The following is a 14,480-nucleotide window of genomic DNA, read 5'->3' on the forward strand; positions in this document are numbered from 1 at the left end:
GATTACTTTGTAATTCTGTATGAATTAAAAAAAAATTAACAATTCAAATTAATACAATTAAACCTTTTTAGTAAATGATATTACATGAAAATTTTAGGATAGTAAAAAAAAATTTAATACAATAATTTAAATTAAAAAATTACAATTACAATTACTTAATAATTTCTTTTTCTACAAAAATCAAAATTTATTTGTATAATGATATTTTTTATGACATTCTAGATTTACCTGAATAACATATATCAACGATGAAAATATAATTTTCAAAGACGAGGTATTAAAAGTATTAAAGTGAGAGTTTTATACAAAATAATTGTCTCAAAAATTAACACGATATATTAAAAAATAATGTAATACAATAAAACTAAAAAAAACAACAACAAAAAAAAAAATTGCCGAAGAACCCTTAAGAATGCATAGGAATAAACTCCCACCATTGTATGGCGTGCTCAATAAAAAAGGAAAAATGGTGGAAGAGAAGAAAAGAAAGTAAACGTAGACTTTGTTACTGCCACTGTTTCAATTGATTTGTTTCAGTGAGCTTATAAAGAATACTCTACCCACTGAGGTATGGCTTCTATCCATTCTACACTGTCATCAAACACTCTGCGATTCGCACTCTCTTCCTTCCCCAACACAAACCTCCAACCACCCTCAAGCCACATCTTCTTCTCTCGCCCCCTCACATTCAAAGGGCTTACCGTCAATCCCAAGAGCTTTCCAGCCCCGCTCAAAGCGTCCATGGCTGGGACCGACAACGTTGTCATCGAGGTCTTCGAACAAGAGGATCTTGCTGTCTCTCTGGCCAAATACGTCGCCGATCTCTCCAATAAGTTCACTTCGGAAAGGGGGGCTTTCACCGTTTGCTTGTCTGGTGGCTCTTTGATCAAGTATCTCGGGTGAGGGTTCTTTTTCATATGAAAATGTTCTCACTTTCAACCTAAGCGTGATTCGATTCAATTGAATTGGATTAAAGTGAATGTCTTTTCTGTTTGGGTCTTAGAAAACTACTGGAACCGCCCTACTATGATTCTCTTGAATGGTCCAAATGGCATGTGTTTTGGCTGGATGAGAGGGTCGTGCCGAAGACGCATGAAGATAGTAACTACAAGCTTGCTTTAGATGGGCTTCTCTGCAAGGTATATTTACTAGTGTTTTTTAATGTTGGAAAATGGTTTGTTTAGGTTGAACATGTTTTCAAATTTTGAGAATGTTTTTTGTTCCTTAAGTGTTGGTGCTAATGTTGAGAAAAAAATGCAAAAAGGAGATTAGTTCAGGGTTATGTGTCTCCTTAAGTTGAATTGGAACCAATGTTAAAACAGTCCATGTGTGTCGATGGGAACCCCATTTTAGAATCGCATACAACATGACATGTGGACATCTTTTTGCTGAAGCCACCCACAAATCCCAAAGAATCAAGCTATTCCAAACAGACACAAGGTTTTGGGTGCAACCTATGTCCTGAGGAGGCCTAAGATTGGAGCTCTGGAGTTTGACTCCATTTGTTGGCCGTGTCTATTGTTTAAAATTTCTTCAAAACTAGGGGAGGGGGAGGACCTAATTATGTATAAGAAAGTGGAGTGCTAGTAAGTAGCAGCATACTTTTTTTTCTAACATACTCGGTACACTTGGTTAAAATTTATTGAGAACTAGGAAGACGCCTAACCATATATTTTGCTATTCTACAAAAGAGGGGTGCTGGAAACTAGTAACAAACTTTCTCTAACGTACTACTTACAATTGATTAAAATATATTGAAATCTAGGAAAAATACGACAGAGATTCACTGAGTTAGAAATGGGTCATAAAATGTAGGGATTTTGAATCGATTTCAAAGGAGTATATGGCTATAATTTCTCTCTAAGTAGTAGTTTTAAACTAGCCATTTAGTCCCTACATGTGCCACCAGATAGCTCATAAAAAAAAAAAAAAAAAAACTTAAGTTTTAGTGCTTACATTATTAGTACACATTAGTCTCTGTCATTATATTTCTTAAGTTTCTTAAGTTTTGGTCTCCATACGTCTTTATAATTTTTTTTTTATCAATTGATTTCTAAATAAGTGTAACCTATGACCAAACAATTCCTTTAAACTCATTCATTTGGAACCTGAACGTTATGAAAATATCATAGGAGGCTAAAAATATATGTGAAGTTGTGAAAGTAAATGGATGAGTACAAGGCTACAAGCATTTCATGGAGAGATTACTTAATTGTGGATGATCAGGTGGATGAATCCCCTTTGTTGGATGCTGCATAGTAATGTTTAGTGAGTGTATATCTCATTCGTATAAAATGACGCACGAGAGGGAAAAAAATAGCCTCCTGTTTCAAGTTATGAGCTATATTTTTTCTGTGTAGTGTTTTTTACGACGACTGCGTGACCAGATTATGTTGTCTAGCTTCCATCAGCATAATCTGTTTTGTCAATCTGACCTGTGGGTACTTCCATCTTGGTTCTCGTGGCAGGTACCAATTCCTCCGGGCAATGTGCATGCAATCAATGATACCCTTTCAGCTGAGGGGGCAGCCGATGATTATGAGACATGTCTCAGAGAATTGGTCAATAGCAGTGTGATTACTTTATCACCGAGCAGTGGATTTCCAAAATTTGATCTGGTGCTGCTGGGCATGGGCCCTGATGGCCACGTAGCTTCTTTGTTCCCAGGGCATCCTCTTGTGCAGGAGAATAAAAGATGGGTTGCCTTCATCAAGGACTCCCCTAAACCACCCCCGGAGAGAATAACTTTCACATTTCCAGTGATCAATGCCTCTGCTTACGCAGCGCTTGTGGTGACTGGCAAGGGTAAAGCAGATGCAGTTCACTCTGTGTTAGGCAAATCTCAAAATTCTGTTAAGCTTCCTGCTGGATTGGTTTCCCCTGAAGAGGAGTTGAAATGGTTCTTAGACAAAGATGCAGCCTCAAAGCTGTAGACGCAGCAGCTAAGCCAGTTGATCTATATGTTGTGCTAGTTATTCACCTTTGCAATTTTGAGTTTGCGTATGATAAGTGCTGAATTTCCTATTGTCGGTTATAGTTTTTGCATTGGACAGGGTTCATTCGATTTAAAGGCCACTTTTCTATCCTTATAGTTGAAATGAATCAAATAATCACTTGAACTTAATGGTTTTTATTATCATCCTTTCCCAAAATCAGTGCTGTCATGTGTTGACCTCTACACAGTTCTTGGTACTTTCACGCAAGATTATCAAACTCGTGAGTTTACGTAAACTCGTGAGTTTACGTAAACTCGTGAGAGTCGAGTAAACTCGACTCATAAACTCGATTCGTAAACTCGACTCGTAAACTCGACTCGTAAACTCGACTCGTAAACTCGACTCGTAAACTCGACTCGTAAACTCGACTCGTAAACTCGACTCGTAAACTCGTAAGAGTTTACTTCAGATGAAAAATACTATATAAATAATATTTTAATTCAAATAAGTCTAAAAAATTATATAATTTTAAATAAATAAAGTTTATAGATATATAGTTTATAAAAATAAATATTGTAAAACATAAATACTTTGATTATTGTCATTAATCATTAATTTTGATACATTTCATTAAATATATAATAAAAAAAGATCACACAATCTTGTTTTTCTTAATTTTTTTCTTTCTCAAGTTTGTAGAATCGCTCATTCTACACGATTTTACCAATTTCACAATTAATTCTACTGAGTTTATGTAGAAAAGAGTTTACTTCCGAATTAACTCGGAAGGTATGTCTAGAAACATAAACTCGTAAGAGTTTAAGAGTTAACTCGAGAGTTTGATAACCATGCTTTCACGTGGAACTTTTTGTTACCTTGCGTGTTGTATTTTGTATATGTGAAACACTACCATATATACAAATTATGGAAAGAATTACGGGGCTGAAAAGTAAAGGTAAGAAACGACTAATCAATGTGGAAATGAATAAGACCAAAATTAACAAATTTTGGAAAAATCTGTTCTACATTGCTAGTTTTGACTTATACAGTCCATTTTTTAGAAATTGGGTCACAAAATTAACTTTTGCTATTAGACTTTTCTTATTTCCCTATTCTCACCTCTTTTACCACTCATAAAATCATATCTTTTAATATGTTGTCAAATGACAATCTTTCACTCATAAATCTAATCAATGTATGTTTATCACGTGTCCATCATTTTCAACCTCTTACCGTCCAACAGAAATCCTAGCTGCCACCATTAACGCAGGGTGTTGGTCGTGCGACTACGTTGTTAACCACCATCAGACTACATTGCTATTAACCACAACATGTTAACTCCGTTCCTCCATAATCACCATCGCATCACGATAATATAGCACCATAATATTGAAAACACACCTGTGTTGCGAATTAACATGTCGTCTTTGTCCACCATGAAAATGGGCACTCACAGCCAACTAGATCTCTCCACTCAAACTCTAATAAAAAATTTGAAACCAATAAAACAACGACGTAATCAGTCTTGTCTAACTTAGAAATCACAAACTAAATTGTGTCACCAGACAAATGTAATAGATGAAAAGGAGGTGGAACCAAAAGGAGGGACTGAGTGCAGGAGAAGCACACATGTGAAGTAGGCCAACTCAAAATTACGGAGATTTGAGTGTTGAGAGAGAGTACAAATTCTGTTACAGGAAAGAAAAAAAGGATAGAAGGAAAGAAACTTGACTCATCTCTCAAGAAAATTTTCTCTGTGCCTTTCTGTTATGGTTACTTATTTGTATCCTGACTATTCATGATAGCAGGAGAAGAAAAATATAGAATTTGCCATCAATAAACTTTTCACTGATATTCCATATTACTCTGCTTATTACTATTCTGATACTTTTGGCATATCATTTGGTGCTCTCATGTGTTCATGGCTGACAACACCCATCTCAAGGAACTTGCAAATGACGTTAAAAAGATTTTGGAATTGATAAAATCTCGGAATGCTGATTACAACTTGTGTTTTCAAACTCTTTAAACGACCATAGATGATATTGTGAATAACACTGTGAATGCTTCGTCTAGTTCTACCGTGAAGACCCCTTCGTTTTAGTGCGAAATGTGAAAATCGACTTTCTGCACTTTGATGGTTCCGACGTATTGTAGTGGATTTTCAAGGTGGAACAATTTTTCGATTATCACAATACACCGGATGATCAACACTTAACCATTATTGCGATTCACCTTGACAAGGAGGTAGTTCCTTGGTATCAAATGATGTCTCGCACTAATCCTTAGGTCTTATGGACTGGTTTTACTAGAGCTCTCGAGCTCGAGTTTGGACCCTCACCATATTGTTACCGATGAGGAAGCATTGGTAAATTTGAAGACAAATGATTTTGATGATGCTACAAGAAGATAGACATGAAGAAGACTGTTATAATTGTTTTAAAAGCATCTTAGTAGTTTACAAATGTATTAGGAATGTTTTTGAGCATGTAAAACTTAGAAATTTCGTATCTCTAGAATTGTTACGTATATAATCGATTATGAGAAGTTATAATTAATTATCTTGAGCTTTTCTGAAAAACCATGTTGCTCTGGAATAATCGATTATTACTCCAAATAATTGATTATCATTGGTCTTGATGAGAACTACCTAAGTTCTTGGAATAATCAATTATCCCTCAGAATAATCGATTATCACTATTTTGAAAAACCTATGACGGACTTGAATAATCGATTATAACTTAAATAATCGATTATCACTGGCAGTTGTAAAGTGTCTTTTCATTTTCAGACCAGTTAGCTATATATAGTGGTCTTAAACCCTTAGAGGACAACTTTGAGCTTTTTAAGAATACAGTTTGTCTAAGGAAGTTCTAAAAAGCTAGTTCAAGTGCTTTGTTTGGTCTCGTGAATAAGAGAAACTCGCGCTTTGTGAGTCAAAGGTCAGAGCGGTTCTCTTCGAGTTGGCAAGGCTGTCATCTTCCGGTTTGTTTGTCAAAGGAAGATCTTTTCTGCATTGTTTCGGTTCATTGGTCAAAGGAAAGTGTAGAATCCTCACTTCCGGTTCGTTGGTTGAAGGAAGCAGCCTTTCGGTTCGTTTGTCAAAGGAAGGTTTTATCATTACATTTTCATTCACTCTATTGTAATCTGTTAAACTGTTTTTAATGAAAACATTAATCACATTTTATAGTGATTAACAACTGGACTTAGATTCTTTTGAATCGAACTTATTATAAAAATCCAGTGTGCCAATTTTTCTACTCCCTACACTCTTTACGTTTTACGCATATCAACTGTTTGATAAATTTTCTGTAAGAAAATCAATTTTCTAAAACAGACCATCTTAACTTGATTTATGACCGAACACGCTTTCCGCTATCTATCTTTTATTCCGCTGTGCGACTCTATTCGGTACCGATTGTTCCGACAATTGGTATCAGAGCATGCTTTGATATTCTTTCAAACTTTTGCGAAAATGACCGATCATCAAAGTCAAGTTTATGCCGAAGGGTTTTCCATCAACAGACCACCACTTTTTACTAGTGATAATTATGCGTTCTGGAAAGTCAAATGGAAATTTTTATGGGTTTTGTTGACAGAGGCGTCTGGGAAGCAGTACAAAATGGTCCATATATTCCTAAAAGTACAGTTGATGGTGTAGAAGTAGAAAAATCATATTTTAACTAGACTGCTGAAGAAAATAAACGAGCTCAGTTTGATATTAAGGCTCGTAATATTATTTCATCTGTTGTGGTACTTGATGAATTTTATATAATTTCAGTGTGTAAGACAACACAAGAAATGTGGGAAGTCCTTAGAGTCACACATGAGGGTACAAAGGACGTGAAACGTGCAAGGAAGAACACACTCATCCAGGAGTATGAGTTGCTTAGAATGCAACCTAGAGAAACAATTTCTGACGTCCAGAAGCGTTTCACTAACATAGTGAACCACTTGTCAAGTTTGGGTAAGACCTTTGATACTGATCAATTAAATATTAAAATTTTGAAGTCATTGGACAAGTCTTGGCAACCAAAGGTAACTGCCATCTCGGAGTCTCAAAACCTTACTCAAATGTCAATGGCGATTCTCTTTGGGAAGCTACGTGAACACGAGCTTGAGTTAAGGAGATTAATTGCAGAAAAGGATCAAGGCAAAAGAAAGACACTTGCCTTCAAATCTGAAATTTCTAGAGGAAAAAGTTCTAAAAGATTTGAAGATGATGATTCCGACGATGATGAGGAAAACATGAGCCTCATGATAAAGAAATTTGCAAAATTCATGAAAGCAAAAGGTAATAAGTACCGTGGAGAAAGGAAAGATAATCAAGGATCTCCATCAAGAGTTAAATGCTATGGATATGGAGAAAGAGGACATGTGAACACTGATTGTCCTAAGAAAAAGAAAAGTGAAGAAAAGAAAGAAAGGAAATTTCCAAAGAAGAAGAAAGCTTACATAGCTTGGGAGGAAAATGCTTCTAGTTCTTTAAGCTCAAGTGACTCAGATGAAGGCATTTTTTGAATTAATAAATGAATCTGAAAAACTTGATGTTGCACATAAAAAGCTAAAAAAAGAGCATAATGAATTGAAATTGAAGTATGAAAAAGTGCTAGATGAAGAAGTTGTTTTAATAAACAAAGTTAGTAATCTAGAAACTAAACTGTCTGAATCTAATGCAATTGTTCAACCTGTTGAATGTCTATCTTGTAAGAGTCATATGTTTGATATTGGCATTCTTGAAAACTTACTTGCAAAGGCAACCATGCCTAATTCACATGCTAAAGCAAACTTTAAAAGAAGCAATGCTAGAAATAGGAACATGAATCAAAACAAGAAGTATAAAGTTAAGAGAACTCGTAGAATTTAGGTAGAAAAAGGAACTTTTGTGAAAAATAAGGTGCATTAAGTATGTTGCTTTTACTGCATGAAACATGGACATACATCAAACTAATGCAACATTAAACATTTTGGTGTGCCAAATGGTAAATATGCATGGGTTAAAGTTGTGAAATGATGTATGCTTGCATTAACTAACCCCAAGGACCCATAATGAGATTGGGGACCTAAATTCATGTTAAACTTGTTTTGTAGGAACCTACTAAGTCAAAGAAGTCATTGTGGTATCTTGACAGTGGTTGTTCAAGACACATGACCGGAGACAAGAAGAGGTTTATCTCTTTTGAGAAGAAAAAGCAAGGATTTGTAACATGTGGAGACAACAACAAAGGTAGAATCATGGGAACTGGTGAAGGTCTCAAACACATTGACCATAAAAGATGTCTTGTACGTTGAAGGTCTCAAACGCAACCTCCTAAGCATAAGCCAATTATGTGACAAAGGTCTCAAGGTAACTTTTGAAAGTGATAAATGCACTGTATATTTTAAAGATTCCACTAATATTGCTTTGCAAGGTGTTAGGCATAATAACATTTATTTGATTGATATTGAAAGTGCATCTAGTCATAGTATAATATGTTTAGTTGCTAAAGAGAAAAATCCTTGGCTATGGCATAAAAGAGCTGCACATATTCATATGCAACATTTAAATAAATTGATTTCAAAAGATCTTGTTGCCTAAATTGAAATTTGAGAAAGAAAAAATATGTTCTGCATGTCAAAAGGGAAAGCAAACCATATCCTCATTTTCATCTAAAAGCATGATTACAACATCAAAACCTTCAGAACTTTTGCATATGAACTTGTTTGGTCCATCTAGAATTAAAAATTTTGGTGGAAACTACTATACTCTTGTAATTGTTGATGATTATACTAGGTTTATTTGTACATTCTTTTGAACGTTGAAAGTTGAAGCTTTTAAAGCGTTCAAATCATTTGAAAAACGTGTTCAAAATGAAAAGGATTTGAAAATCAAAACTTTGAGAACTGATCACGGTGGTGAATTTCAAAATGAATGTTTTGAAAAGTTTTGTGAAGAACATGGAATTGCTCATAATTTTTCTGCACCTAGAACTCCCCAACAAAATGGTGTTGTTGAAAGAAAAAATAGATCATTAGAAGAATTAGACAAAACTCTTTTGAATGAATCTAATGTGCTAAAATATTTTTGGGCTGATGCAGATATAATCTAAATAGTTTATGCTTAACTGTGGCTTTTGTATCTCAGATAGAACCTAAGAACATAAAGGAAGTTCTTCAAGATGATAAATGGTGTGTTTTTATTCAAGAAGAGCTGAATCAATTTGAAAGGAAATGACGTTTGGAAACTCATTCCTAAACAAGATGATTATTAAATCATTGGAACAAAGTGGGTGTTTAGAAACAAGCATGATGAAAAAAATTATAAAGAACAAAGCAAGGCTAGTTGCAAAGGGCTACTGTCAAGAGGAAGGTATAGACTATGATGAAACTTATGCCCCGGTAGCCAGGTTAGAAGCAATTAGATTATTACTTGCTTATGCATCTTTGATGAAGTTTAAATTGTATCAAAATGATGTGAAATGTGCATTTTTAAATGGTTTTATAAAAGAAGAGGTTTATGTTAGTCAACCTCTTGGTTTTGAGGATTTTAAATATCCTGATCATATTTATAAATTGAAAAAGGCCTTGTATGGTCTTAAAAAGGCACCTAGGTCTTGGTATGAAAGACTTAATACCCTTTTTATTGAGAATAATTTTTCTAGAAGAAAGGTTGATTCAACCTTGTTTATTAAGAAAGTAGGAAAACACATTTTGATTGTTCAAGTGTACGTAGATAACATTATTTTTGGGTCTATAGATGACTTGTTGTGTGAGGGATTTGCACATATAATGCAAGGTGAGTTTGAGATGTCTATGATAGGTGAGCTGAATTTCTTTTTAGGATTGCAAATAAAGAAAATGGAAGGGAGAACTTTTGTCTCCCAAACTAATTATTGTAGAGAAGTGCTTAAAAAGTTTGGTATGGATACTTGTAAAGAAGCCAACACACTGATGTCAACTTCTTGTTATTTAGATAAGGATGAATCTGGTGAAGGAGTTAATGAAACTATGTTTAAAGGTATGATAGGATCTTTACTGTATCTAATTGCTAGTAGACTAGACGTTATGCAAAGTGTATGTGTGTGTGCTAGGTACCGAGGTAATCCTAAGGAATCTCATTTAACTGTTGTCAAGAGACTTTTGAAATATCTTAAAGGAACCACATCTTTTGGACTTTGGTATCCTTCTGATGTTTCACCTAGTTTAATAGGATATTCTAATGCAGATTATGGTGGCTGTAAAACTGATAGGAAAAGTACTAGTGGAACTTGTCATTTTTTGGGTTGTTCTTTAGTGTCTTGACACTTAAAGAAACAAGCATGTGTAGCCTTGTCTACCATTGAAGCTGAATACATTGACACTTTACATCAATTAGCTGATATTTTTACAAAAGCACTGCTTATAGATAAATTCTACGAGCTTAGAAGAGAGTTAGGAGTGTTAGATATGTCTTAAGCTCACGATTTCTGAAATTTTCAAAATTTTCGTAAGTTAAGCGTTTTTAATCAATTGTCACAGTATCATAATCAATTATTTTTGGCTTTGACAAAAGGCATAATCGCAAATAATCGATTATCCCATAGAATAATCAATTATTCCCACTCAAACCCAAATCTGGACACTTACGAGCAGATAATCGATTATCTTCATCTATAATCGATTATCATACAATTTCTGGGAAGTGATTTTTGAACAGATAATCGATTATCACTCACAATAATAAATTATCTCGCACACAATTTCAAAAATAGAGTCGTTGGAGCGTTCTATAATGGCTATAAACGGTTATAAACGACTAGTTTCTCTATTTTTCTTATAAATAGCCCCATGTAATCAATTAATGGTCACTCTTTTGCACCCAAAACACTATTCATCTTAAATCTAAACCAAATTTCTTCATTTCTCTCCATTTCTTTCCAAGTTTTACTCTATCCATCTCTTTCATTGCTGACTCACGAAGAAACCATAGGAGAACTGCTGATGCTTCCTCTTCTTCCAGACCTTGTCCAACAACCATTGACGGGTGGATTTTTGATCAAGACAAACATGTTGATTATGTCAATTTCTCGCAAGAACGACGAATCATGGCGGTAAAGTACATTCGCCTTGACTTTTATCGTTTTTACGGATTTCAATTTCCCGATCTGTTTGGTGCTCAAGGACTTACTCATCTCGTCGAGCAAAAGGGGTGCATCTACCCCGATCTCATCCGAGTCTTTTACTTTAATCCGCGCTACCGAGACGACATCATGACAACAAAAGTGAAGGGTGTTCCAATAATTTTGGATGATGACGTGTGGACAAATGTTGCACAAGTCACCATATGGGATGATGCATTCAAAGTTTACCTTAGAGTCCCAGATTTCAACCGTTTGCTTGCTTTTCAATTATTCTTGCGACATCCTGAACAATAGACCAATCGTTGACAATTGCTTGTTGGTGGATTCAAAGTTGAAGAAAGGATGATTCACTATCTAATCGTGTGGATTTTATGTCCTCGGGCCACTACCATGCTTAGTTCTCTAAGCAAAATCTGCTTCTTCTGTATGCGATTCTGAATCACATACACATTGATTGGCCAACACTCATTGCCGACACCATGCTGAAGGTCAAGAAATATCATTCTTATCATTTCCCATATGCTCTTCTTATTTCTAAAATTTTGGAGTACAAAGGAGTAAGTGTGGAAGGCGAACACACTCAAGAAATTCAAGCATTGGAATCGAGATTAGTGAGACAACATTTCGTCACATGGGGTTTGTTGCTCGTGGTCGAGTGATCCTTCATAAGGATGATGGTCATCAAGATGATGATGAAGATGAAGATACGAATGCTCACATGGCAAAATTAATGCGAGCTACTACTCCTTCGGATACGGGTCCTTCCCTAATTCCTTCATCCTCCACACTCACCATGGAAGAGCACTTTGCTAACTTATCTAAACAATTGGAGGATATGAGTCTTGCCCAAAAAGCTCACTTTGAACAAATTTATGAGTGGCAACAAGCTCATGAAGATTATATGGTGGACCAATTTCATGAAATTGATGTTCGTTTAGGCAATATTGAAAATCCCCTAAATCTTCAACCTCCCAAAAGACCACCAAGTCCTCTGTTCTAGATTTAGGATTCTATGTTAGTGTGCTTTTCTGATTATTTGTTTTTAACTCTATGCCATGTTTCTACATTTTTATGTTCTTCTTTATGATGATAAATGTACCCTTTCTTGTCATGAATAAAATGTTCTCTTATTTTAGTGTATGCATTGTTTAATTGAGGGGGAGATCATCTTAAGGGGGAGCATTAATCTTTTTGCTTATGATAAAAAAGGGGGAGAAGCAGTTAGTGCAGTTACTACTAATATGTTTTTGTGTTGTCTGTCAGTTTGTATTTTATGCAGATAAACCCCAAAGTTGCTTTTAAACAAGTATTTTTTATCATCATCAAAAAGGGGGAGATTGTTACCAATGAGAAAGCATTGGTAAATTTGAAGACAAATGATTTTGATGATGCGAAAAGAAGATAAACATGAAGAAGACTATTATAATCGTTTTAAAAGCATCTTAGTAGTTTACAAATGTATTAAGAACGTTTTTGAGCATGTAAAACTTAGAAATTTCGTATCTCTAAAATTTTTACGTATATAATCGATTATGAGAAGCTATAATTGATTATCCTGAGCTTTCCTGAAAAACCATGTTGCTCTGGAATAATCGATTATTACTTCAAATAATCAATTATCATTGGTCCTGATGAGAACAACCCAAGTTCTTGGAATAATCGATTATCCCTCAGAATAATTGATTATCACTATTTTGAAAAACATGTAACGGACTTGAATAATCGATTATAACTTACAATAATCGATTATCACTTGCAGTTGTAAAATGTCTTTTCATTTTCAGACCAGTTAGCTATATATAGTGGTCTTAAACCCTTAGAGGGGAACTTTGAGATTTTTAAGAATACAGTTTGTCTAAGGAAGTTCTAAAAAGCTAGTTCAAGTGCTTTACTTGGTCTCGTGAATAGGAGAAGCTCGCGCTTTGTGGGTCAAAGGTCGGAGCGGTTCTCTTTGAGTTGGCAAGGTTGTCATCTTCCGGTTTGTTTGTCGAAGGAAGATCTTTTCTGCACTGTTCCGGTTCATTGGTCGAAGGAAAGTGTGGAATCCTCGCTTCTGGTTCATTGGTTCAAGGAAGCACCCTTCCGGTTCGTTCGTCGAAGGAATGTTTTATCATTAAATTTTCATTCACTCTATTGTAATCTGTTAAACTATTTTTAGTGAAAATGTTAATCACATTTTATAGTGATTAACAACTGGACGTACATTCTATTGAATCGAACTAGTATAAAAATCTAGTGTATCAATTTTTCTACTCCTTACACTCTTTTCGTTTTACGCATATCAACTGTTTGATAAATTTTCTGTAAGAAAATTAATTTTCTAAAACGGACCATCTTAACTTGATTTGTGACTGAACACGCTTTCTGTTATCTCTCTTTTATTCCGTTGCGCGACTCTATTCAATACTGATTGTTCTGACACATATTAATGTCCTAGGTATGATCTGTTTAAGTTGATGCAAATTGGTTCTGTTCGAGATTATTATGTTCAATTTACTGCCTTGGCTAATCATGTCCATGGTGTCACCTCAAAAGCTTTTCTTGATTGCTTCATCGGGGGCTTGAAACTTGAAATTCGTCGCGATGTAGTAGTTAAAAGTCCCACTACTTTAATGAGTTATGTCTCACTAGCAAAGTTGTATGAAGAAAAATACTCTTACAAGCCTAAACTATATCATCCTTTCCCTACTTCTAAACTGCACAATCCCAGTACAGGCCTTCCCTGTCCCAAACATTGAAGTCCATCAGCTTACCTCCCCTCCTTCTGACACCCCCATACTAGACATTCAAACCTTCCAATGATAAGAAATTATCACCCACTGAAGTTCAACTCCTTAGAGAGAAGGGACTGTGTTTTACGTGTGATGAGAAATACTTCCCTGCTCATAAACGCTCCCAATAAGCAACATTTTTTCTTGTAGATTGTTGATGATGAAAATCTGCAAGTTGAACTAGAACCACCAGACCCTAATTCCCAATTGGACACTATAAATAATCTTGAGCACCACTTGTCTTTTAATGCGTTAAAAGGGTCTTTTGGTGTAGGCACAATGAGATTTCAAGGCTTTATCCATGGCATGACGATTCAAGTTTTGCTTGATAGTGGCAGCTCCGATAATTTTCTCCAACCACGATTAGCTTCTTGCCTTAAATTACCCATTGATCCAGTCCCAAATTTTCATGTGTTAGTAGGCAATGGAAATTCTTTAATTGCCGAAGGGTTAGTGAGCAAGTTGGAATTCATGATTCAAGTACATTCCCTCCAACTACCAGCCTATCTTTTGCTTGTTACTAGTGCTGATTTAGTTCTGGGAGCTGCTTGGCTCGCCACTCTGGTTCCACACATCTTTGATTACAACACACTTACATTAAAATCTTACTTGGACAACAAATTTGTTACACTTTATGGAGACAAATCCATCACATCTAACCCAACATAGTTCAA

General features: G+C 35.2%; 1 protein-coding gene across 1 annotated transcript; it reads left to right on the plus strand.

Moving 5' to 3' along the window:
• The first annotated feature begins 437 nt into the window (after positions 1-437).
• LOC106776037 (probable 6-phosphogluconolactonase 4, chloroplastic) lies at positions 438-3,152 on the plus strand. The gene is made up of 3 exons (XM_014663335.2): positions 438-899; positions 1,004-1,139; positions 2,469-3,152. Exons 1-3 carry the CDS (start codon positions 571-573, stop codon positions 2,931-2,933), a joined length of 930 nt encoding a protein of 309 aa, XP_014518821.1. The 5' UTR covers positions 438-570; the 3' UTR covers positions 2,934-3,152.
• Positions 3,153-14,480: the final 11,328 nt, after the last annotated feature.

This window comes from Vigna radiata, chromosome 10 (genome assembly GCF_000741045.1).
Source record: "Vigna radiata var. radiata cultivar VC1973A chromosome 10, Vradiata_ver6, whole genome shotgun sequence".
Taxonomy (NCBI): domain Eukaryota; kingdom Viridiplantae; phylum Streptophyta; class Magnoliopsida; order Fabales; family Fabaceae; genus Vigna; species Vigna radiata.